At 39.4% G+C, this 27392-nt stretch overlaps 1 protein-coding gene across 1 annotated transcript; it reads left to right on the forward strand.

Annotated features, from left to right (window-relative positions):
* The first annotated feature begins 1966 nt into the window (after window positions 1–1966).
* On the forward strand, window positions 1967–26736 carry LOC113534605 (probable G-protein coupled receptor 149). Its single transcript, XM_026927509.3, has 4 exons — window positions 1967–3220; window positions 5209–5392; window positions 5498–5979; window positions 19238–26736. Exons 1-4 carry the CDS (start codon window positions 2315–2317, stop codon window positions 19829–19831), a joined length of 2166 nt encoding a protein of 721 aa, XP_026783310.1. The 5' UTR covers window positions 1967–2314; the 3' UTR covers window positions 19832–26736.
* The last annotated feature ends 656 nt before the right edge of the window (window positions 26737–27392 follow it).

The following is a 27392-nucleotide window of genomic DNA, read 5'->3' on the forward strand; positions in this document are numbered from 1 at the left end:
CTTAAACATTAAATGTAAATGGATAATAAATGGAACAAAAGCATGACATGTTGTTCTTTGATAAACATTGTGCTGGCAAAGTGCAGGGTGTAGTGGTGGCTCAGTGGTTAAGGCACTGGGTTACTGATCAGAATATATAATATATATGTAAAGACTAAAAAAAAGGATAAAATAAAGGCTTTTTTCTCTAAAAAAAAAAAGTGCTGTGGTATGAGAGGAATAAAACACTTCAGGATGTGCTGATATTGGAAATTATGCAAAACAGGAAACACTGTGATCCATAGACACAGAATTGTGATTTATCGGTCAAGTATAAAAGAAACTTGAGCCCTTATTGTGATAAGGACATGGACACTAACACTGTAAATGTAAGACACATCTGAACAGCAATATCGTCTCCTCTCTCTCTGATTAAATTAGTCATTTACTCCATCAAGTGTCTTTGTGCTGGGACTAGACAGGAAGGCCAGCTGATGAGATTGGCTTTATCGGATAAAAGGTTCCTGCTGCAGAGTTTGCTTTACAGACAGACAGACAGACAGACAGACAGCTTTAGAGACTTTACTGAAAATGAAAAACTCATTTAAAATTACACTGATTGTATCAAGGTATGTCTCGGGTCAGATTATGTGATTAGTGTATCTTAATAAGGTTTATATTATTTTTATTTTTTTATAGTATGTTGTGAGTGTTTACAACACTGGAATTCACAAAACAGATTTCAGGAATCATTAGGAAATTAGGAATCAGTATAGTTATGTTTGTCCTAATATATTTTCTGAAATTCCTTAATCATTACTCATTAAAATGTATGAACTGGAGCTGTGCTTTTGCATATTTATAAATTTTCAGATTGATAATGCACAGACTGATAATGCACTCTTACTAAACTTAGCCATTAATAGATGAGATAAATCTCTCTCTCTCTGTGTCTCTCTGACAAATACAGGTACATTAGTGTTTTCAAAGAATATTATTAAATAATAAAATATAAAATGTGAAAACATTAAAGATTGCAAAGTTCCGACTGTAAGAGGAAAATGCATTAAAACATGAATAACAGTCGACGTGCTTCAATGGCTTCGGCTCGGATTTTACATCATTTCCAGTCTTATGCATTTTGTGTATTTTTTGCAGTGGACATGTGACAATGCACAGATCATGCAAATGAATACAAAACACAGCTTAGCCCACCATCATGATGTTTTTTCAGCTCAGCTGAGTTAATGCGTTGGCTGGATTACAGCTAATGGCTGATACTCAAAACTCTGATATCAATATCAATTTTTTTTTTAAAAATAAAAGCAAAAATTGCATTAGTGACTCTCTCTTTAACAGAATCATGTTAGTCTTTTAGTTGCTCATTGTCTGGTGTCCCAGTGAGCTCTTAACTATTTTCTGTTCTATTTGACCTTTTAAAACATAAATTAATTTAAACTTAACCCTTCATTTTGCCATAAAACAGGAATGTGCATTTTAGAAAGATGCTGAGACATGCATATCATCATAAAATAATACCACTGAACCAAAATAATGTAATGTTTTTGCACATTGCGTATGGGCTACACATAAACAAATATAGCCTATGGTTCCTTGTCACTGGTGTGGTACCTTCTTCAAGCGTACACCTTTAGTATGTATCTTTTACCTGGATAGGTGCATGGAGTATAATGTAGTATACCTTTAAAGCTTTACTCTAAAAAGTACAGTCCATTTATGTACCTTTAATCATTAAAAAAAACAATTAATTACACAAAATTGAAACTAATTAGTGAGAAATGAGTGATGCACACTATCTAGTTAACTATTTGTCCAGTAGGGAGACATTTGGGACTCAGCCATGTTTTGTAGAAGCATAAGTAGGGCTGAACACTGAGGCAGCACATTAATTACAGTGACAGGGCGCCCACGTCATGCGTGCACACACACACACACACACACGTTCATTCAGAGGAGGAGGGCTCGCTCCTCCCTTTACGAGCCCGTTGCTCCTCGCTCAGCTCGAGCTCATTCATGTTGTGAGGAGTGTGCTGCGCGAGCGCGGCCTCGGTGCTCACCTGCTGCACAGAAGGCTATGATGAGCATCAGCCGGTCACACTGGTGCCCAGAAAGCCCTACATTACCGTTCATCTGTGCCTCCCTGCAGTGCAGCCAAGCCACGTTCCGACACTTATCGGTAGAATTAAAGCGCACGTGTGTCTTCGCGTGCCGAGGATTCACGGCAGGTTTAATGCGCGCTAGGTCTATACGAACTTTTAGCGCGCTCGTTCTGATGGCTTCCCGCACGAGCGCATGAGATCAGACGGGGCAGAGGATGTCACCCACTGTAAACACGACCAACCTGACGGCGGACAGCCGGGACGCCGCGGACCCGACCGACGCCAACTGGCACGTCCTCTTCGGCGCGTGTCTCGCGCTCGCCGCCGTGATCTGCGCGGGTGGCTTTTTCTCGCTCGTGTCTCTGCTCAGGACGAGGAGCAGGTCCGCCATGTGCCTCATTGTGGCCTCGCTGTCGGTGGATGACCTGATCTGCGTGGTGCCGCTTTGCCTCGCCATGGTCCTGCAGTGGAGGAGAAACGACGAGACGGCGGAGGCACGCGACGGAACCATGTGCACTTTATCCGGTCTCCTGTACGTTTTCCAAGGTCTCTCGAGCAACATAAAGGCGTGCCTCGTCGTGGCGTACGCGCTCTACGCGACCAAGCGCATCGGAGCGCGCGAGGAGAGCAATGGAGAAGAAGGAAACGGAAGACGTGGTCGCGTGCTGTGCGCGCTCGCGCTGGTGTGGGTGCTGAGCCTGGTGGTGAGTGCGCTCCCGCTGTGCGGCTGGGGCCGCTTTGCGCGCGCCTCCCTCGGCTGCCTGCCGCACAGCGATGACCTCTACGCGCCGTTCCTCTTCGCGCTCTACGCGCTGTGCGCCGGCGGACTGGCGGTGTGTGCCGCGCCTCTCGCGCACCGGCTCCTGTGCTCCGCCGAGGCGCTCCAGCCCAGCGCCTTCACCTCTCTGTCTCGGGAGAGTTTGGACAGGAGTTTTAGTGGGTTCGGGTCCCATGTGACAGGCCTGAGGAGTAAAAGCGAGACGTGTTCGTGCTCTTCGCCCGCCAGTGAGCTGCGTTTCGGGAAGGACGTCGCGCGCCGCTGCCCCGCCAGACTCTTCGCGCAGAAACGCTTCTCTCTGATTTTGGCAATGGCTCGAGTGCTGCTGTGGATGCCGATGATGGTGAGATAAATAGGAGACAGCTGGTGGATTTAAGCCATTAAAAATCTCTCAGTATTGAGTTAACTCCTCAGACACCTCCTTCATTCCACACAGTAACCAATAATTCAACAGAGTAAGAGTTAATACAGTGGATATAGTGTAAGATTTAAGCTACATAATTGAACTTCCATTATTTTTAGAGAAAGGATTTAAAGGTAATCTTCATGCACCTTTCTAGGTAAAAGACACATACTAAATGTACAAAAGGTGTATGTATGACCCATAATCCAGGACCACTAACCAAAGTAACCACTAACCAAAACCAACCAATTTATAAACTGTCTCCATCTAACAGCACTTAATAGCTGGAGAAGCTCAGCATGTGTTTCTGGAACTGGTAGCTGATCAGCAAGCTGGATATTTCATCAGAGAAGGAAGCTTCACTTCTTACCTGCTTGCCTGTCAATTCAGAAAGCTTCTGATCATCAGCTCAGAAACATATTTTAATGCTGGATGAAAAAAAACCCACACTTGTTTCTGTACCTCGTTGCATGACTGATGTAAACATATGCATATGCAGCGATATGGTGCATATGATGCTGATAGCATCATGTGTTGCACCTGTGGTGCATAATGTAGCTATCATGTTGCACAACAAACTGGGAAAGCTAAGGACCTTAAATCAATTTATCTTTTATGGTAGGCTTTCATTTGTCAAGGACCATTACCAGTGGTTATCTAACTATCTATTTAGCTAAAGTGCAGGCTATTCCATGATACAGTAAGGGACACTAAGAACCTTCTACTATCCAAAGAACCCTTGAAGAATCCTGTACACTTACAAAAGGCTCCTGCATCGGAAGCACCAGTGTGTCCTTGCTCTGGAAGTTTTCTCTTTCATTGCTTGAGTCTTTTGAGCGAATATAAAGAATTGACGCATCCTTAAAGATGGTTGTCTGAAGGCTGTAGAAAGGACGAGGTAGGAAGAAACTTATTATTGGATATCACCTATTATTCAGGGTAAATAGTGCCCCCACAGTTATGAGAGCCTGGAGTAAAGCTTTAAAGGCTCTACTCTGAAATGATTGTGTTCCCTGTAACTGTTCTACCCAGGGTCTATGATATTGCACCCTATCTAGTAAACTCTTTGTTCAATACAAAGCTATTTATGATTCAGCGCTGACTGATAGAAGCATAAGATTCTTTTTTTTTGTGAGTTAGGGTCTTTATACTCGTATTCTTATCTTCTAAAAGCTTTTACTGAAATCGGACATTTACAAAGATAATGTCCTGCATTAGTGACCAAATGAACATAGAATAAGACATGTTCATCATCATGATATTACAAGTGCTCTCATAATGGCTCTGTTATTAACGTTTGCGTTGCTGTGAACAGGAGGGCTATAATTGTGTCTATAGGGTATAGAACATTAGAGTAGAGCTACAGCGTATAGACATTAAGGAGGTGCGGAAAGTACAATGTGGGAGCAATAACATTTATATGCATAATGTAAGGCCTAAAACACTTGGGCATGCTGTAATAGGAAAATAATAAATGACAGGGTGGCGTGAGAGGCCACTGTTATTGTTCCCACATCGAAGTTGATTTCGTTTTGATAACAACCATGTCCTGAATTGTTGTATTCCTCTTGTACCACAACAATTTGTCAATAATTACAAGTTTTTTGTATTGAAGGATATGTCGTACTTTTTATCCATTTATAGTTGCATTTAGTGTTGTGGAACATCTGCAAAACAAGTTACATTATTACTTATGTTATAGCAACAGTCGTTCCTTCACCTGCCTCTCTCTTTTCTCTCTCTTGAAGTTAGTTAGAAATTAACCACCTTCTGACCAATCAGAATTGAGTATTCAATAGCACTGAATTTGGCTCTGCTGTTCACACAAACCAAATTCTCAAATCCAAATTTCAATACCCGTGGTTTGTTTTTCAACTCAAAGCAGTTGTAAGCTTCCTTTTGTAGTGATATTAATGCTGCCTTTGCAGACGCAGATCCTCGTCAGCCACGTTGTTCGGGTGCACAGTTCGTCTGTGGAGACGCTGTGCTTCTTCCTGACCTTGCTCTCAGCCACTGTCACCCCAGTGTTCTGTCTCTCAGAGCGCTGGATTCATCTTCCCTGCGGCTGTTTCATCAACTGTGGTCAGGATGTCGGCTCTGTCTCCTCTGCTAGTGAGTATTTACTAACATGCATCTGGACACTGTTTATTCATTATCTGGAATGACTATGTGTATAAAGAGTCTTTACGAGATGTGTGCCACTTTGTGTCTTTTCAGTGCATAAAAGGAGGTTTGAATTCAACCTCTCCTTCCAGCAAGGTTACGGCATTTACAAGATACCTCACGCACCCTCGCCCTCTGTGGAGAAGCCCTGCTACAGCAGTCTGTACGATCACGATTTCTCCAAAAGCCGAGTTGCGATTCTAAGCAGTGGGCAGATCACGAGTCTGGCCTCACGTGACTTCAGGAAGACGGTGGTGGAAGAGGAGGAGGACTGCTCCCTCCACGGCAAGCTCCTCTCGGACAGTGTGTCACGCCAGGTGAGAACAGAAGCCCCAGAGCAGCTGCACTCAGTGGAGCAAGACGCTTTCGGAAAGGTGTCTCCTGCTGTGTCAGGCTGTGATGGGGAGGACCTGAACCTCGACACTTCCTCAGTTTTCGACGGTCCAGAGAGGAGGCTCTCACATGAAGAGTGTCGCAAGATTGAGCTGACCGACTGGGAGTGGTGCAGGAGCAAATCGGAGAGGACGCCGAGACAGGTAATGTCACACCTATACACTGCTGGAAGAAAAAAAGTTTCCATCTAGCACTATTAAGCGTTACTGGAATGAACAGGACTCTTCTGAAGAAGTGTGGGGATCCATGTGTGTGAGGTTTAATAACAAATCCAATTCAAAAATCTGTGTCAAAACAGGCAAAGGTCAAACACAGCAATACACAATCAATCTAGACAAAGGGTAAAGTCAAGAGTCAAGAACACAGAAATAACAATCAGAGGCTCGGAATTTACACAACAGAGATGTTGGCAAGGCTTTGTGATGATTACGAGTTTTACTTGCTTTATATGATCTGTAAACAGGAAGTAATGGTGAGGGCGTGGTTAGTATTCAGGAGAGGGGGATCGCTGAGGGTGTGGAGGTACAAATGTCATGGGTGGATGTGACAGTTCTTCAGTTTGTCACTCTTGGGGAACCTCGAAGGTAGGAATTTCAGAGAGAGTTCTGAAACGCTATTCTATCAAGGACAGGTATTTAACTGGCTTGCCTTCACAGTAATGTTTCTTGCATCTACACCTTTAGGCTGGGGATATACGTGACGTGGCGACTATGCAAGTGCAGGTCACAGCCAAAAAATGCCTCTCCGGGACCAAAAAACATTTGACCACTACCTGTGATTTTGCACAGTAAGGTGAACAATGAAGATGACAGGAGCTGAGCTGGCTTTGATGGTGTGTATCTTGAGAAAATGGCAGAAATAGTGGCAGCAGTGCCAATGTTGATGGTATATCAGGCCATTAAACCCACCACAGCAATGGAGAATATATTATTTTTGCCCCCGGCTAAGAGAATTTGATGATGAAAGCACTACTGCATTGCCTTTCATACTGTTCCTACTGTTTATGTTGCTATTGACCTACATACACCTTTTTTGGATGTGCACAATTATTGTGCAAAATGAATGCAAGTTAAGCCATCTTGCATGCACATATGTGTATTTAAGCCAATATCTGGCCTTATAAAAAAGATTCCATCTAAAATATTCTATCTTTGGTTTCTACGTCAGTAGAGCCTTCAGTAAATGGTTTCCCTTTCGTAAAAGCCGAGGTTCTGCCAAGTAAAGCCCCTTCAGAAAGCTACAGCCCTTAACCAGCCAAAGAAACTTTTAGTAACCCTTTTTCTTAGAATGTAAGTGCACTGATTTTCTTTCCAATGTTCCACTGTTTAGCTTAAGTCTATTAAAATCTATTGCTCACTTAGTGTACCTCTTCTGCTTTCATTACAGTTAGTGAGGATGGATGTAGTTCACTATGTAGTTTTAATTTTTTTATTAATATAATGTGCTGGAGCTCCAAGTAGCTATGGTTACTCACTGATATCCAGTAGTTTCTATTCAAAGGACCAGTCATAGCAAGTTCCAGTATGCATACAAACAGACCAGAAGGACTACACATGGTTCCAAACTGGGTTAAAGGCATTAAGAAATAGTGGCATTAAATATTTAAAGGTTTAAAATTCTAATCTTTATACCTAAGCACACTTAAATAGATTTGATTGTTTCTTCCAAAGTGTGTATCATTTGCAAAACCATGTCATTGATAAATTGCAGGCCAGGTAATGATTGATTGAAGCTTAAATTGATATGAATATTTAGAGTATTCCAATATAATTCCAACTCAAGTAGATTTTTATTGATGTCCAATCCATATTCACACATAGAGTATGATGAAATATCAGAAGCATGTTGCAGCAAAGAAGAGCATGAGAAATGTGCAAATTGAGTTTTAGTAGAAGTGGAGCAGAATTCATTAAACAGGACAGCACAGGTAAGTCCCATAGATATGCATTATAAGAGAATAAGACTGAGGGCTATTGTATATAGTAAGCACACAGATCTGAAAAAGATGTCTCTGGCAGAAAGAAAGGGACATCTAAATTTTGGCCAGTGTGAAAGTATTTAACCTGTCTTTTCTAACACATAGTATAACCTAAATATTAGTAGTAATTAAAAACTTATATTAGCTTAGTATAAACCAACAAATATAGTCTAGGTGGATCAGGAATGACCAAAAGTAGGTCAGTGACATCTTCTTATGTCTTCTTCAAGCCATACTGGCCCAGTAATGGATGTCTATCGATGTCTCTCATCAGTCAGGGCTTACTGGGTATTGAATTTTCACTTTCACAAAAAATGTCTTCCTTCTTTTTTAAAACAAGGTATTTAGGTTTTCTCATTTATCTTACTAATGCATTTTTGTTTTAAAATTTAAACGAGAAAAAAATCCATCTGAGTCCATAATATGCTGAGCTGAAGTTTCTTATACTCTCATAAATGTGGTTTGGCTATAATGTAACTTCTGTGTAAGATTATTCTCATAACCTTTAAAGCATGTATATTTTACATGGATACTTACACAAGAAATGCCTTGCCAGACCTGGGTTGCCTGTAAAATTTACAGTAACTTACTGGCAATCTGGGTTGCCACTAAAGTACTATAAAATTTGTAGTAAGCAACTGTAAACTATATTTACAGTTATTAAAAATTAAAATCAAGTACTGTAATATCTTGCATAGTATAAAATAATGCATAATCCAGTACATTTGCTCAGTTGGCTGATGCAGGATACAACAGAGCTGAACGTTAAGGTTCTTGCTCAAGGACCCAACCATGGCAGCTTGGCGGTGGTGGATTTGAACACATGCCCTTCTGATCTATAACTCAAAGCCACTGAGCCATCACAACTAGCTCAAGTAGCTTGCATTGCTTCAGAAGGTCGTGTGTTCAAATCCCAGCACTGCCAACCTGGCAACCCGGGTTACACAGTGTGCTTAACCACACAGTATACTGTACACTCACTGCACATATAACCTAGTTAAAGTAAACAGTATTTTGTGCAACGCTGAGCTCTCGGTCATGTACAGATACAGTGCATATAAATCCGTGCGGAGATATAAATACCCTTCCATCCAGCTGCATGAAACCCCCGTGGCTAATGTCATTAGCAGCAGCATGATGCCTGCTGTTAATCAGTGGCTGCAGAAAATGACATGAGATCATAGCCTCACCCACACATGCACACACACGCACACACACACACCTGTTATTTTGCATATGCTGGGAAATAATCCCATAGATAAACATATACTGTATGTGAAATTTAAACTGCACTTATTTCTGGTAAAGACACCAAAAAAACAAATATATGTTGCAAACTGACTCACATATTTCAGTACCACACCTTCTAACTGTGGTGGTTGTGACATTTGAAAAATGTGGAAACAATAAATCTCCCAGCATGAAGAAGGGACGATGTGATTGTATCTTGAACTTTAATATATAATTTCTCAATCCATTAGTCATGCATTAATAAATAAATGCAAAAAAGGTAAAGCTTAAGGTAAAGCCTGATTAGTCTTGCTGGTCTGAATGTTGCAAACATGTAACGCTAGACCTTGATGGCTATAATTTTTTTTTTAATATATATACATAAAAATCTCACTGCAGATGTCACTACCAGTACAACAATGACTATACTATTAATCTAGTAATTGCTACCATTACTACTATTACAGCTACCACTATTTCCATTACTATTCTTCCTACTAGTATTACAACTAATTATAATAATAATAATATTTTTATTATTAATATTTTTTAGAATGCTACTACTACAAATAATACTATTACTTCTACTATTATGTCTGTTACTACGACTACTAGTAAAAGTACACCAGTAGTACTCCTATTAGTATGACTACTAATACTGATATTCTTACTGCAATTATTATTACTTCCACTATTACTACTACTAATATTACTACTACTGTATGTTGTTACTACAACAACTGCTACTACTACTACTCTTCCTACTAGTACTACTATTAACATAACTACTATTACAGTTACTAGTACTACTAACAATAATAATAATAATAATAATAATAATATTAATGCTACTACTACAAATACTACCATTTCTTCTAATTCTACTAGCATTACTACTTCTACTATTACTACTATTAGTTTGAGTACTACTGCTACTACTATTACTACTCTAATAACTGATAAACCCCGCTCTAGAAACTCAGCATAATTTCTAGAGTATGTGATTATGTCTTGTGTGAGAAGTGGTTTTTTTTTTTTTTTTTTTTTTTTTTTGCATATTTTCATGTGTTGACAGGCTCACAATGTTCAATAACATGTACTGTTTTCTTCTAGTAATAGCACTGAATTAATAAATAATCATAATTTGTCAAGTGATCATTGGAATGATGGTGATGTGCTGTTTATGCTGTTTATGCAGTTATTCAGACAAATGCAGATGTTAATCATGCTGTGATGAAATGTAGTGCAGTTATTGCCAGCCAAAAACTAGGATTATTTGGAAATTATGCACATTATGAAACAAATGCTGTTGTGGCTGCAATGTCGTGGCTACAGTGTTGTTGGAATGACTAATTTGGTTTTATTTAAATAGGATAAGGAAGATAATTTATTTTCTGAGCAATGAATGGTAGCTCTGTATGTTGGAATGCAAAAGAAAAGGTCAGTTTTATTTTGCATAATGTCAGAAAACCCTGCATTGACTCATGTCAGTACTGAGTCAGCAGTACATAACACAGAGTAACGAAATTTTATTACTGTAAGAATAATTGGTGCTTGTGGTTCTTTGCTTTGAATCTGTATAGTGCTCATAGTGCATTAATGTACAGTTTGGTCCCAACATCTAACCTGACAGAAGGTTTACAATCTGTATGTTTGGCTTCAAAGGAACATAAAAGGGAAAATGTCTGGAAAAGTACACAATATATTATCATATTAACCTATAACACCTCTTCACAGCGCTACGTTCACACATTTACCCACCCACACACTCCTACATATGGACACAAATGCAAACACAATTATCCATTAATGACTCGCTTTATGTACACACATGCGCGCACACACACATACACAACCTTTCAACATACATGTATCACTTGTGCTTTGCTGCTTCACTTTCATCTCCTTCACTATCTGCACCACTGAGGCATCATGAGTCAGGGTAGAATCTTGACATTTTGGTGCAAAAATCCTCAGGGAACATCCTGAGAAGAGAAGTAGAACCAGAGAAGTGGAAATAGTGAAGAAGTAAGGTGCTGTCAGGTGTCAAATCCACACCTCACCTTCTCCTGGCAGCTATCTGGGCTTTTACGCACCGCTGAAGTTTTAGTTTTCTCAGTAAAGCCTCCTGTGACCTGGTGTCTGCTCTCACTAAGTGATACTTTAATTAATCCTGCTTCCTTCTCTGCGTGAACATCTCAGACTAGCTAGCTCCTGGATGCTATATGTGGATACACAGATACTCATTTGTAGCCTCACTTAAGCAATGTATGGTGATGAAAGACTTGATGAAAGGGTCTGTCTTAAAGACATTTTCTGAAATTTATCCTCAAATTAGCCTTTCCTCTCAGAAATCATCATATTAGCTAGTTGGAGAGGATTAAGAGTGAATGTCCTAAGTATTTATAAATATCATTTTAAAAAAACTGCTTAGTAATCCTGTCAGAAATCTCATGTTAGAGTTTTAATAAATATGCTTGAATGTCTTTCAGAAATCCTGTCAGGTTAGCTCATGTTAGCTAGCTGGAGAGAATCAGTAGTGATTATTATAAATGCTATAAATGCTCTTTATCCTGTCAGGTCATCTCATATTAGTAGTAGAAAAAAATCTCTCAGAAATTGTCAGATTAGCGCATCTCAGCTAGCAGTATAACATTAAGAATGATTATCAAACCACTTAGGCATAAAATCCTCTTAGTAATCATTTCAGGATAGTTCATATTAGCAATTTAATAAACATACTTAAATTTCTGTCAGAAATCCTGTCAAATTAGCGCATGTTACCCGTCTGACTAGCATAAGCTATGATGATAAAAACATAGTTAACAGTCCTCTCAGAAATCCTGTCAAGTCAGCTCATATTAGGCTAAGCATGAATAAACATTTCTGAACATGATTTAAAAATCCTCTCAGTAATCCTGTTTGGTTATCACATGTTATTGATTTAATTAAAAAAATACTTAATACTTCTCTCAGAAGTCCTGTCAGGTTAGAGTGAAGATTATAAACATTTATGAATATCACTTCAAAATCCTTTCAGCAATCCTGTCAGGTTAGCAACTGCTAACGATTTAATAAAAATACTTAAGATTCCTCTCAGATTAGCTCAGTTTTTAGAACTTTAACTAGCATTAGCAGTGACAGTTCATGCTAGTGAGTTAATAAGCATGTTTAAGAATTCTCTCAGAAAACTTGCCAGCTTGGCTCATGTTAAGTATTTAAACTAGAATTAATAGTGATTATTGTAAACGTACTTAAAATTCTCTCCGAGATCACGTCAGGTTAGCACATTAGCTAGGTGGCTAGGTGGCTATGTTAGCAGTGAACGTATATGAATATTGCAGATCCTAGCTTATATTAGCTAGCTGAGGAATAAAATCTGTGAAAATATCTGGGTATATAAAAGTCAATGGCTTTCTTTTTCCCAAAGTACTTTTTCCAAGTGCTCTATTGCCATGTTTCCTCCGGGGCGTGTTACTCTGTGTAATCACCCGTCACTCATAGACAGCATTAATCTACAGATTGGGCTAGAAAGAAATCAGCCCCAGCCTCACTTCTCGCTTCTTCATAGTATATTGTGTATTTTTCTTATGGCAGTTGGTGGTGCTGTTGCATAATAATCTGATAAGACATTTGTTATCAGCAAATAATCTGAGACCAATTTAATACCAAAAATTAAAACTTATATTGATGTCTTTTTATCTTTGAAACCCTTACGGGCTTAGCCCTGCTAGCACGTTCACACCGGCCGTCTCTGCTGATGTAGTAACTGATAAACTGGCAACTCGGTGTAATTTTATGGCATGTTTTATGTAAGGAGTGATTTTTGTAAACATGTGTTGACAGGCTCACAATGCGGTCCACTATTGTGTGGTGTGGAGATTATTTCACTCCTGGCAAGAGCTTTTAAATCAATAGTCTTCATTTTTTTAGTTTTTATATTCAGGCTTTTCTCTATAAATAGCAGCGACAATGTGCTGTTTGTGTTGGACTTCTGCAAAAGGTCTGTTTTTCATTGCCTACTGTTTTGTCAGGGGTAGAATCCCTCCATCGCTCCTGCCTTCACAGACCCACTTAGCTGCGTTTCAGACAGCAAATGCAGATGTTACTCACTCCGTGGTGAACTGTAACTCAACTGCTGCCAGACAGTGTTTTAATACTGGGTTTATTTGAGAATTCTGTGCTGCAGATGCTGTTTGGAGTGTAGGGTGTAGTCTGAGCTTGCTGTGATAAAATCTGCTCTGCCTCTGACGATGGAAAAAGCAGGCTCATGACCTGCCCGATGGATAAAATCTTACACAGATGAAAAGGTCAGGGGTCCTGGGTTTCAATCCCATGATGTTGTCACATGATCAGCTGTAGATTGTTATGTTCTACTTGGGTATTTCCTTGTATGTGGTGCCTTTTGGAAATCAGAACTTTAAAAAAAATATAGTGTACTCTATTCTGTTTATATTCTTAAAAAAATGCTGATATGATAAGAATTATGTGTATACGGAGACTTTAAGAAGATTAACTCTGGATTCTGCTAAATCGGTCATTGTGGCAGAATAATGGTGGACAATATGTTAAAAAAAATTTTATGTGATTTCAAAATAGCTATATCTCATATTTTAGGAATATAAACTGCAAATGGTTTGCTGTGTAATTCTAACTAACACTGTGGAATGAGTGTATGAGTGGAACATACTGTCGTGATAAAATCTCACAAAGATTTTAAATGAAGAGGAGTTTAAGGACTTAATAAGCTTAGCAGATTAAAATACACTCCAAATGTGACATCTGTTCACGCAATGTCATAGCAGGTTTAATTTCTTAAAGCAACAATTCTACATACTACCAGGATGTAATATTGTTTTTAAAAAAAATCTGAAATATAACTGAATAAAATGAAATATTAATGCAAATGAATTTATCAAAGAGGTTTTAATTGGAGAGATTGGATTATGTATTTGCAAAATATTATACATTTGTAGAGTTTCAGTATAAAAAAGCGTTACATATTACATTACGAAAACATTAGACTATCAGTAAAATAATATAAAATCAAGTAAATATATAGTGGTTACTGACGATTATTGATTATGCGAATATTTTCTTAATACATATATATTTATTTATATCATATTTATGTATTATATTTTAATATTCTTTTTGTCTTTATATACAATAAACAACTAAAATTTGAAGTGAAATATTTAAAAGCAGTCTAAGACTATGCTACAGATAATACACTGTTAGGGCACTACACACAAGGAGTGACCCACTTGACTTGAAAAATCAATTTTAAAATACATCTGAATTATTAGTAATAAGCTATACGCTATGAAAAACTAGCCCTAAATGCCCTTTCCATTCTTGGGGATCGTCTTGATAGCAGATGTGTGTGATATTTTATGCTGGGAAAAAATATTAGTAATGTTTCCACTTACGAATTTGAAACGGATCATTTACTCCAGGTCACGTGACCTCCCTGGCAGTCCGATTAGCAAAGTCACCTTACAGTATGGATTGCTGCTTTAGAAGTGACTGCCTGCCTTTTGAGCTGCGCTGAATGCATAATAAATGCTGTTAGAAAAAGAGAGCTATTTCAGGGCATTTGAATTCATAACAGAAGCCTCTAAAAATCACATAATTGAATTCTTTAACTGCATTCATCTGCCTTGAGAAGGTTGTCTTTTGGAGTCTAAGGCATTCCAACATGGTGACCATGAACAGTTCAGTTTAAACTGTGGTAAATTATATGGATGTTGAATATGATATATATATATTTTTTTAGAGGATATGTGTCTGCTTTTGCTACCACTTTGCATGCATGAGTGGGATGGAGGATTGTGGTTTAGATGAGGTTAAGGAGGCCTGTGTTTTTAAAACTCCATCATGAATTCCTGATGCATGCAAAGCACACCCACACTCGGGACTCAGTGGAAAGGAAAGGCACTCACTTTCAATTATAAAACGAATCAAAGACAAAATGGGACAGGGGATGCAACAGACTGCCTGTGATTCATTTTCTAATGAAATAGTGATTATCTGGGTGGTGTGTTTATTATTCTCCATCACCTCTATCGTTCTTCTGGTGCAGCTTTTGAAATATTCTCTTTTAAATATTGCTAGATACACAGCTGGATTCTTACTGGCACAAAATAAAGTCTGGTTTCCTTGTTTTGGTTCCAAATATTCGACCATATTCACCACCCACCTCCCAACAGAGAGCCACTGAAAAACAAAAGATCTCTGTATCTCCTTCTCCAGAAAGTTCAGTTATTGTTGTAAATGGTGCACTTTATGTTGTACTGTATGTAGTTTATAATACAACATGAAAATTCGCTCCTATACCCCCCCAGAAATGTTGAATTACATAAACACACTGAAAAAAATACACTGTAGTTAGATGTGCTTTTTCTGCCAATATGTAGAATTCTGGTCATTTCCACTGCAAATAAATAATGTAACAATATGAGAGTTATACTGTATATCTAAGATAAAAGAGACTGAGGAAAATGGCTAATAAATTCAAAATGTATACTTAATTGTTAAAGACAACATGACAACATACAGAGGAGTCCAAAATACATTTCTATAGTAACAGTTCATACACAGGGACCATGTTATGGACAGTCCACATCATCTAATACTAATGATAAACACATTTAAAAACATTTTTTTAAAAAGTTGTTATTTAACAACTAGAAATGGAAAAACATTGATGTGATTGTGAAGTTTTTTTTTTATTTAACATTGTTGGAAGGAGTCTCCAGTGTCGACGCTTTGTAACAGTCAGAGGTAAAGTTGTAACTTTAAGTTTTCCGACGCTGGAAACTTTGTGGTTTCTTGGTAACATGAACACCTGTGTGTGTTTTTTTATCTTATTAACTTCAAGGGAGAGAAAAAAGAGAGGCTGGTGAGGGAACAGCTGTTTATAGCTGCTATAACGAAAGTGAGAACAGGAATTAATGTGTTTTTGCAGACATTTGACATTAAATGTAACTATAAATAATAAATACAAAAGTGTTAGCATTGGCAAAATGCCATAGTTTAAGAGGAATAAAACACTCTGAGACGTAATGTTATTGGAAAATAATCAATCCGCATCACACCATGTCATCCTTTATTATTTTCCTATCACACCACGCCCCAAGTGTTTTATTCCCTACATAATTTCCGAGAGGTCACCACACTGTTAACTTGTTCACACTTCCTGTTTATCAAAGTTACAGTACCTACTATCAGGAACAAACCAGGAAAGTTGATGGAACTGTGGCCTACTTTGCTCAAGTTTCCTGTGACCATTTCATTTGTGACTTAAATTGAATTCAATTGGAAGAAAACACATTGTCAGGGCTTATAAAATAAAATAATGACAGGTCTTCTCTTTCTTAGCTGTCTAGATAAAATAGACTCATGCGTCTGTATTGTGTCTCTAAACATTGATCAATATTTAATTTGGTTTACTGGGACGAGAGACGCACCGTGGCATGCGGTAACATAAAAACTGACGCAGATCATTATCTGTGACAGAACCATGACAAGCAGCGAAGCCGAAACATTTGAATTATTTAGATCTCGATGGTGGGTGGCGCGTCGATCTTCTGTCACAAATCTATCTCTACACTACTCCTGTGGCTTTGTAACGTCTAAATTGACTCTCTCTTTAAAAACAATCAATTTCTTTCATTCCAATATAGCACCACTTGTCTAGGACAACAGATGCCTGCAACACAATTAATACTGACGCGGAGTATTGCCGCGCCTCGACATGCCGAGATGAGGACGCTAAATTCTCAGCTGAGGCATGACCAGAGCGTTTTAGGATAACAGGATGGAGACGGATGCTTGGTCCAGTCTGAACTTCTCATTTAGAGCGTGATGAAGGAGACGGACTCATTAGCAAAAGTCTCTCTAGTGTGTGTGTAGATAGGTAGCTGGAGCAATTAGCTCCGAGTCTTGGTTTGATTAGCGTCCTACTGGTGTTGCATGGCGTCCACATGCAGGACTCATTAACCTCCAAGCAAGCAAAACACTCGGCCAGCCTACATTTATTTTGTATTGACTGCATTAGTGTGTCAGTAGGAAATATATATATATATATATATATATATATATATATATATATATATATATATATATATATATATATATATATATATGCTCAATGCTACAGTAGTTAGTTTGATACTTAGAAGCTTTTTTCATTTCTTTATCTTTTTATCTTTTATTTTTTTATTTAATTATTCTAAAATTCTTTGAATTCTTTTATATTTAACATTTATTATTATAAATTATTTATTTTAATATTATTAAAAAATTCCTTTTATTCTTGTCTTTACTCCTTTTTATTCTTTTTCTTATTATACTATATATATTTTATATACTGCATTAGTATTATTACAGTCTTTTATTTATTTATTTGTTTTTTAATAATGTATTTTATATGTGTGTACTTTTTATCTGCTTATGCTTAATTGCTTGCATTTTTACATCATGTTTTATTTTATCCTTGTGCATTGTTATATTACTTTTTACTATTTCTGCTGCTAAATTACTACTTAAATTTATTATTATTATTGTCTTTTTTTTATTATTGACTTTTGCACAGTACTATTCATAAGAAAATTCAGCCTGCTTTGTGAATGTCATTAATGTTTTTGTCATAGTTGAATGTCGATCACCCGTTTCCCCGTGCAATTAAAGTGCTTTTGGTCCGTGCCCTTGTCCAACAAGGAAAAGTCCCTATGATGTGCCTTTTAATTAAAGAAAATGATTTAGAAAGGATGGTAATGAGTGTTCTCCCATAATAGCTTGAGCACTTTGACAAACTGCAGTCTGCCTTTCCACTGATAAAATGTAATTCATGCATCTTTAATTAGAAGTTAATTCATTTTTCATCAAATCTAGAGCCAGGCTGCTTTTAGAGGCAGATTCATTTTCACAGACTTTTATTGGACATAGTTCACTGCGCTGGAGAATAATGAGGAGAGTTTTCCTCTCTTTCCCCTTTTTTCTAATGCAGATCTCTAGAGATTGGACTTTATCTCTACGCTGGGCTCGGTACTGTATCTGTAGATGAAGTTTCTCATCACCACTTCAGTCATTTGCCAAAGTGTGTTAACTGTTAGCAAGAAAAGTCCAAGGTGTCTGACAGGGTGGATCTGAGATGTGAGAAGGGCTGATGAGATTTGCACATTAGTAGCAGGAACCTTTTCAGGGATTTCAGTTTATTTTCAGTTCCTGTTCAGAGTGAGTAATTCTTTTCTCTAGAGCACGGGTCTTCAACTTATCCACAAAAGGCTGTTTTGACTGCAGGTTTTCATTCCAGTCAAATAGGAGGTACACTTGATAGTTGATTGGAGACCAAGATGAACTGATTAAACAGATGGAATCAGGTGGCTCCTGCTTGGTTGGAATGAAAACCTGCAGCCACACCAGTAGGTAAGTGGATAAGATTGAAAACCCCTGCTCTGAGTGTGTGTGTTTCCATAGGAGGAACCTTTTCAGGAACTTCAAACCCTGAGGAATCAGAGGCAATTTTAGTTCCTTAGATTCACCAGGAAACTTTTGTAGTTCAAGTGCTACACTGCTAACTTTTCGGCAGACCAGGAACTATTGGATGGATATTACCGTACCAGACTAGCTTCAGAGAATGACCAACTCTTTTTCCAATATTTTAAAAAGCTAATAATGAGCAGTGTGGCATGACCAGAAAAAAAACAATCTTGGCGAGTCCAAAAGACAAGTCCCAGACACTCATGGAAAGCTCAGAAAGAGAATAAAAGGTACCTGGTGTAAAAGCTACGTTATTGTTAAAATCATATTTATGCACCAAAACTATAAAGACCATTAACTTGAAATGCCATGAAATATTGGATCCATCATGTAGTTTGTATACCTTCTGGTTATGGTCACAGTGCCTGAAGTCAAGTGGGAAAACAAACCAGGAACTCATCCAGGAACTGTGTAGTTCTTGTTGAGGAGAGTTGTGATATTCTTTTGTTCCTTGGAAGATCCCCAAACTTGGTGGAAATGCGAGTAACGTGGTGCAGATCACCACCAGTGATTACTTCAAAAACAGGCACAGGTCAATAAAAAGACATATTTCTGAACTAAAGTAGTAGATCTACTCAATGTGTTTTCTATCCATAAGTCTTTAAAAACAACCCCTGGTGATTATAATTCTTATTTCTGCTCAACAGAGATCTGCAGGTGGATTGGCGATCCCTCTTTGTGCCTTCCAGGGCACCGTGTCCCTCCAAGCACCCACAGGCAAAACGCTCTCCCTCTCCACCTATGAGGTGAGCAGTGATGGCCTCAAGATCTCCCCCAACAGCGCCAAGAAGGTCGAGGTGTACCGCTCCAAATCGGTGGGCCATGAGCCCAGCGCAGAAGAGCCTAACTCCGGCAATGGGGGCGGTGGAGGAGTGGCCGACACCAACGTGAAGATCCATCTGGAGGTTCTGGAGATCTGTGACAACGAGGAGGCAATGGACAGTGTTTCTATTGTATCCAACATCAGCCAGTCGTCGACGCATGCACGCTCCCCATCGCTGCGCTACTCTCGCCGTGAAAACCGCTTTGTGTCATGTGAGCTGGGAGAGACAGCTTCATACTCACTGCTGATCCCTGGCTCCAGCCCAGATGCTGACGGCCTCAACATACACATCCCAGATACGGTGGAGGCACACCGGCAGAACAGCCGGCGCCAGCGGAGTGAGGCAGGCGGCTACCGTGAGGAGATCCAGCTTCTCAATGAGGTCTACAAGAAACAGGAGGCAGAACTGGACAACTAATACTAGCAGATGCTTAAAGACTTTGCTGGTGCTGATCGAAACAGGTTTGAATGCCTTCAAGAAAGAAGTATTACTTGAGAAGGAGGTAAACAGGAGAATAAGGACTGGGATACAGTTCAATTCAGAAGCATGCCAGAGATCTAGTGGTCAACTGATGGAGCAAATGTATGTGGTTTCTCAAAAATAGAAAGTAGGCTTGAGAGATATCAAACATTTCATACAGTTAAATAAAGTTATATACAGCTATATACAAATTACCAGAGTTAAAAAAAAGGTAAAATCTAGAAACATAAAGCGTTCTTTGATTTGTCCTTCTGGGGAACACTTAAAGGGTTTATGTGGAAACCTACAACAAAGGGTTTCACTCCCGGATAGCACTCCAAGTTGAACTAAGTACCCTTAACTCTCCATTTTTTTCCAATAAGTATTAGCATTTATTTGTAAATACTTTCGAAAATAGTGTCCTTTTGAAACTATTTGAAATCTGAAAGTTTACAGTTGGTTTCATATGAAGCTTCATTTGATGTTACATTGAAGTGAAGTGAAGTGAAGTGTGGCCAAGTATGGTGACCCAGGCTCGGAATTTGTGCTCTGCATTTAACCCATCCAAGTGCACACACACAGTAGTGAACACACACACACCGTGAACGCACACCCGGAGCAGTGGGCAGCCTTTTCCGCTGCGGTGCCCGGGGAGCAGTTGGGGGTTCAGTGCCTTGCTCAAGGGTCTCACCTCAGTCGTGGTATTGAGGGTGGAAGAGAGCGCTGGTCATTCACCCCCCCACCTACAATCCCTGCCGGACCTGAGACTCGACCCCATGACCTTCAGGTAACCATTAACCATTGTTAATCATTGTTACTTTGCGTCAAATTAAACATAGCCCCACATATCCTCTTGCTATTTAAATAGGTCAGGGCCTCAGCATACTTCATGCAGAAGGATGTTCAGCTGGCTTCCACAAACAATGTCACGTATTTACGGAGCAAACTGACGTTGTACGGAGTCTTCGTTCACAGTGTTGTGCACAGACGTCAGTATGTCATGAACCCTCACAGACACCGTCTTCGCATCGTGTGCACTGAGCTTTTAAGAATACACTTACGTTAAAAATACTGTTAGAGAGGAGTTAGTACAAAAGTCAAGGTTTTTTTTCAATGGATTTAGTGCTTGGTTATGTTAGTAATGAGGTGGGCCTCAGTCTTTGTTTCTACCACCTGGGTGCCAGAAAAGAGAGAGGTTTTGGTGCATGTGTATGATGTTTACAGTCCATATATATATATATATACAGGACACAGTAAGGGCCGGTTACAGAAAGCCACTTCCGTAAATGTAATGTTGTTAGCCTATTTTAATCAGCCTGAGAGAAGATAAGCCCACTGGGAATTCTCCCAGCCCTCCTGATTACCACTCTCATGTCATTATTGTGAACAGACCTCTGTCGTCAAACAGCTTTGAGACACACTTTTCCCGAATCAATAACGCCATTTGCACGATGCACAAGGGTCATAAACAACAACAAAAGCCTCCGTGTTTATATGGCGGCCTGGAAAAAGCCTTCGCATGCTCAAATTTGGTCATGGTGTAACAGGCTGAAAAATACAGGCTTTTATAAGCTGAATGAATTTAAGCAGTGAATTGCGTGAAAAGGGAGTAAAGAGTTCATTCCAGTTCCACTGAAAGACATCAAAACAGTAATTATCTAAGAGCAACTACTCTTTATTGATTTAATTTGCATTTAATTTCCGTCATTCGTTCATTCGTCTTTAGTAAACACTTTAAATCTTTTAATTAGTAAGATCTTTAAAACCTTTACTATATATATATTATAATAAAGTATTTTAACAGTTTTTAATTACTCTAATGCCATCTCTGTATTACCATAGTTTGAATTATGCTAACCTGATTTAATGTTGTTTGTATAGAAAAACAACATTAGTGATACTTTATCAAAGAATTTACAAGACATAGCTATCCAACAGCTTGGTCAAAGCGTGATATTCACTGTGTTTGGAAATCATATTTAAGACTGTGGCCCAGCGGCCCTTTAAGATTATTATTGTCACACTGTATGAGAATTAAGAAAATAAAAAATAACAGACTGTGTGATAATATAATGAAGATCCTCTAACGATAGATCTGCGAGTAAAGAAAATTACTACATTCTGCTTACATCAACAATCAGCACGATCTGGAAATCAGCTTGTGAAATATTTTTCAAACTGAGCTTAAGATATTTCTTCTGTCCATTAGCATGTTTCATTTTTATGCTTTGCCATCGCCAGTGTCGTGTTAGTGGCCGTCCCGTGAGTTTTGCGTCCTCCTTTCGGTGGCTTAGATGAGCATCGTAGCAGAGCTCACACTCTGTGATTTTACTCAAAAATGTTCACGTTGATGTCGGGTGTCTTTGTATTTCTACACCACTTCTGCTTTAATACAAAAATGCTAAAATAGATTTCACCAAAACTACGTGAAAATGTTTCTATTTACTTTATAACCTTGCGTTTGACTTGGTGTCTACAAAGATAGGCAGATTTCTACTGTATGATTTTCGACTCGATATTAATCACAGACAAAAATCACACATCGTAAAAGGAATTATTTGGTCGTGAGGTGAATTCGGTGGTCTTAGAATACATACCATACCCAGTATAGGTCAAAACTTCCACCATGATGCCTGCTTCCACACCTCCATCCGAGATTCTCATAAGCACGATATCTCCAGAACGAGTGGTTGAATGTTTGTATTATTGATATGGAATTATCACTCTAACCAGACGATGAACTGATTCGATTTTAGAATTGCTTGAAACATGGCCAAGGTCACAGCAAGGTCAAATGTCGGAAATAGGTTTTCTTAAAAAACTTTCCTTCCTGTTTGAAGTACTGTACATTTAAGGGGCTTTGAGGCAGACAGATTAGTAACAAGAAGGACTAGACTTGGTGGTGGAGGCTTCCCCGACCACACCGTTAGTGCTGACTTCTACTTGCTTGCCATTTTGTCTGGCTTCCAGAATTCAGCCATAGATACATCTGACATTTTATTTTTTCCAGGCTGCCACACAAATGTATCCGTCATTGCATAAGCAGGGAAATGAACAAACAAGCTGCACAAGCCTTAATTGCGGAGATGATTTGCTCTGGAGGTGGGCTGTAGCTCATCAGCTGCGCATGATTTGGGTGAAAAGGCAAAAAAAAAAAAACAAGGTCAGTTGCAGAGCATTTGCTGTTCTGCAGCTCTCACTGGCTTTTGTGTGCTGAGAGCTGAGTGAGCGAATGTGTGAGTGAGTAAGTAAGTGAGCGAATGTGAGTGAATGTGTGAGTGAGTGAGTGAATGTGTGAGTGAGTGAGTGAGTGAGTGAATGTGTGAGTAAGTGAGTGAGTGAATGTGTGAGTGAGTGAGTGAATGTGTGAGTGAGTGAGTGAATGTGTGAGTGAGTGAGTGAATGAATGTGTGAGTAAGTGAGTGAGTGAATGTGTGAGTGAGTGAGTGAGCGAATGTGTGAGTGAGTGAGTGAGCGAATGTGTGAGTAAGTGAGTGAGTGAGTGAGTGAGTGAATGTGTGAGTGAGTGAGTGAATGTGTGAGTGAGTAAGTGAGTGAGTGAATGTGTGAGTGAGTGAGTGAGTGTGTGAGTGAGTGAGTGAATGTGTGAGTGAGTGAGTGAATGTGTGAGTGAGTAAGTGAGTGAGCGACTGTGTGAGCGAATGTGTGAGTGAGTGAATGTGTGAGTGTGTGTGTGTGTGTGTGTGTGTGTGTGAGTGAGTGAGTAAGTGAATGTGTGAGTGAGTCAGTGAGCGAATGTGTGAGTGTGTGTGTGAGTGAGTAAGTGAATGTGTGAGTGTGTGTGTGTGAGTGAGTGAGTAAGTGAATGTGTGAGTGTATGAGTAAGTGAATGTGTGAGTGAGTGAGAGTGAGTGAATGTGTGAGTGAATGTGTGTGAGTGTGTGTGAGAGTGAGTGAGTGAGTGAGTGAGTAAGTGAATGTGTGAGTGATTAAGTGAATGTGTGAGTGTGTGAGTGAGTAGTCAGAGAATGTGCGACTGAATGTGTGTGAGTGAGTGAGTGAGTTAGTAAGTGAGTGAGTTAGTAAGTGAGTGAGTTAGTAAGTGAGTGAGTGAGAGAGAGAGTGAGTGAGTGAGTGAGTGAATGTGTGAGTGAGTGAATGTGTGAGTGTGTGAGTGAGTGAGTGAATGTGTGAGTGAGTGAGTGAGAGAGTGAGTGAATGTGTGTGAGTGAATGTGTGTGAGTGAATGTGTGTGAGTGAGTGAGTGAGTGAGTGAGTGAGTGATAGAGTGAGTGAATGTGTGAGTGTGTGAGAGTGAGTGAGTGAGTGAGTGAGTGAGTGAGTGTGTGAGTGAGTGAGTGAATGTGTGAGTGAGTGAGTGAATGTGTGTGAGTGAATGTGTGTGAGTGAGTGAGTGAGTGAGTGATAGAGTGAGTGAATGTGTGAGAGTGTGAGAGTGTGAGAGTGTGTGAGTGAGTGAGTGAGTGAGTGATAGAGTGAGTGAGTGAATGTGTGAGTGTGTGAGTGAGTAGTGAGTGAATGTGTGAGCGTGTGAGTGAGTGAGTGAGTGAGTGAGAGAGTGAGTGAGTGAGTGAATGTGTGAGTGTGTGAGTGAGTGAGTGAGTGAATCTGTGTGTGAGTGTGTGTGAGTGAGTGTGTGTGTGAGTGTGTGTGACTGAGTGAGTGAATCTGTGTGTGAGTGTGTGTGAGTGAGTGTGTGTGAGTGAGTGTGTGTGCGACCAGAGAGAAGATGTTCTGAAGAAACCCTCTCTGATAGGGAACCCCTCTGCTGTAGGGCTCTAAACAGAACGTGAGTGAAAGAGCCCTTAAAGATTCTGTGCAGAACTGATCAGAGATAGGAGAGGTTCTACCTGAAACATTCTCTGATAGGCAAAACATCTTTAAGTGGTTCCTCAGTGCATGAGCCAAAAGAGATTTCGAAAGGTTCTAGATTTACCTTTTTTCATAAAAATATAGAAATGATTGGAGGAGCTCCGAGAGAAGACTCTGTGCTGGGGTCCTACATAAAACCTTCAAGTGTTCTCCTGGTTTTAGCCTTTTTTTATGAGTAGATGTAATTAGAGGGAAGAAAAGCATTTGTGTGTTTAAAAGCATTTTAATCCTGAATAGACTTTGTTGTCTAGCAAAAGAGAAAACACGTGACATTGTAAAAGAAGGTTCTAGATGAGCAGAGGCCGTGCTGGAGAACGTCAAGGTCTCTGTTTTAATATTCTGTCCATCTCTCAGCACCAGCTGTCCTTGAGACTGTCAATGGGCTGCAAGAGCATCAGAAATATTCCAGCTTAATATGTCCTGAAGGGTGTGTGTGTGTGTGTGTGTGCGTGTGTGTGTGTGTGTGTGTGTGCGTGTGCGTGTGTGTGTGTGTGTGTGTGAGTAGATAAGGCGGTAAGTGTAAATATTGTTAGTATTCAAGCTCAGGCACGGGTCATATGGGAACCTGGAATACTAAAAAGAGACTGTGGACCTCAATCAGACGATTAGTTTTTACCCGATGAGTCATCGTGTGTGTGTGTGTTTGTGTGTGTGTGTGTCTATTTGTAGCTTTGTGCGTATCAGTATGCTGATTGCCTATCTCTGTGCTTGCTGCTTTGTGCGTTTCATGGATTTATGTTTCTCTGTCAGAATATCTCTCCCTCGCTGTCTCTCTCTCTATCACACACACACACACACACACAAACACACACACACACACACAGCCTCACTCCTCCAGCCTGTTAGATCTCAGTGTGATGCTCCGTGTACAGATCTTTGCTCTTGTGCCAGACCTGCTGTGTGCGAGAGAAAGATTGTTTTCCGCCACATTAACGTTGCACCAAGGCAATTTACAGAAGAGAGAGTGTTGCATAATTTAACCGTTGATGAAACCGCAAATGAATGTTCATTTTCTGAGCCACAATCCCACCCTCCCAACCCCCCACACTTATTTTAATTTTCACTCCTGTGCTTTTGCCAAGAGAAACGCAGTCGTGGCCACTGGGTTCCATTTCATAGCTCTGTATTGGAATATTAATGTGATTGGATGGAAATGAGAATGGAAGATGATGCTTAGTGCCATCTGCTATACGCTGTAGTATACTCTGTTCATAAAAATGTGAAAAAGGAAATAAAATATTCACCGCTTCAAGCTCTAATGTTTGGACAACAGGATTATTGATCCCTATCAGCTTTATCTACACAGCGTTCAGATAAAAAAGCGATATTTTGTGCTTTTTAATGTATTTTATTTTTAAGTGAGCTGCTTCACTTTTTCAAGCAGGAAAATAGCCAAGATATTTTCTGACAAAGTGTTTTGTTCAAATGAATGTGCTCATTAAAGATTTATTTGCAGATAACGAATCAGACAAGTGTCTATTTATTTATTTATTTATTTATTTAATCATCCTTTATATTAGCTGGTTCCTTGTATAGTAGGTAAAAGACGTCATAATCGTCCTAGATGCAGAACCACACAGTTTGGAAAAATGCCTGATATTACATGTCAGGATGGTGTGATACGACCCGACGCTACATACAGTATACTGCATCGTTTTGACTGTAAAGATTACAATATTTACACGTCGCACATTTTAAAGGTCACTTTATAGTCAAATAGTCACATTTAACGTTGTTGTGGAACGTCTTAGACACAAGCTATTTCCTGTTATCACTTACGTTATAGCAACAATAAACTGTCATCTCTCTCTCTCTCTCTCACTCTCTTTCTGTCTCAAAGAAAAATGCAGCTTGTCATTTTCCCAAGAAACCGAAAAGCAGAAACTTCTCTGTCCTGAACACTTTCCTGTGCTGGGAAACTTTACAAAGCACTATGACTGTTACAAAGCACTGACACTCGAAACTCCTTCCATGAATGTTAAATAAACACCTCTTTACAAAAACTAGACTATGAAATAAGACTATGTGGAGCAAGTCCCTGTGAATTTGCTGTTACTATAGTAACAATAACTTATTAGAACGAGTGCATTGATATAAACCTGTCATCCATGTTACAGCTGGAAGTGCTGTCCGAGCCGTGCGGATATACACTGTATGGCCAAAAGTTTGTGGACACCTGACCCTCACTGCCATATCTGGGTCTTCTCTAAACTGTTGCCACAAAGTTGGAAGCACAATTACATAGAATGTCTCTGTATGCTGTAGCATTACAATTTTCCCTTCACTGGAACTAAGAGGCCCAAACCTGTTCCAGCATGACAATGCGCCTGTGCACAAAGCGAGCTCCATGAAGACATGGTGTGTGAAGGTTGGTGTGGAGGAAATCAAGTGTCCTGCAAGTGTGCTGACTTCACCCCAGGCCTTCTCACCTGACATCAGTGCCTGACCTCATTAATGCTCTAATGGACAAATCCCCACAGCCACGCTCCAAAATCTAGTGGAAAGCCTTCCTAGGAGAGAGGAGCTTATTACAACCGCAAAGGGGAACTAAATCTGAAATGGGATGTTAAAAAAGCAAATATGAATGTGATGGTCAGGTGTCTGCAAACTTTTGGCCATATAGTGTATAAAATTAATGCATGCCTTCATACCAATCAGATTCGAC

This window comes from Pangasianodon hypophthalmus, chromosome 6 (assembly GCF_027358585.1).
Source record: "Pangasianodon hypophthalmus isolate fPanHyp1 chromosome 6, fPanHyp1.pri, whole genome shotgun sequence".
Classification (NCBI taxonomy): Eukaryota; Metazoa; Chordata; class Actinopteri; order Siluriformes; family Pangasiidae; genus Pangasianodon; species Pangasianodon hypophthalmus.

Bases quoted from the DNA above. Each gene is read 5' to 3' on its own strand.
- LOC113534605 (XM_026927509.3), top strand. From the start codon at position 2,315: ATGTCACCCACTGTAAACACGACCAACCTGACGGCGGACAGCCGGGAC. The intron at 5,393-5,497 runs GTGAGTATTTAC...GTGTCTTTTCAG, and splicing joins CGGCTCTGTCTCCTCTGCTA to TGCATAAAAGGAGGTTTGAA. The intron at 5,980-19,237 runs GTAATGTCACAC...TCTGCTCAACAG, and splicing joins CGGAGAGGACGCCGAGACAG to AGATCTGCAGGTGGATTGGC.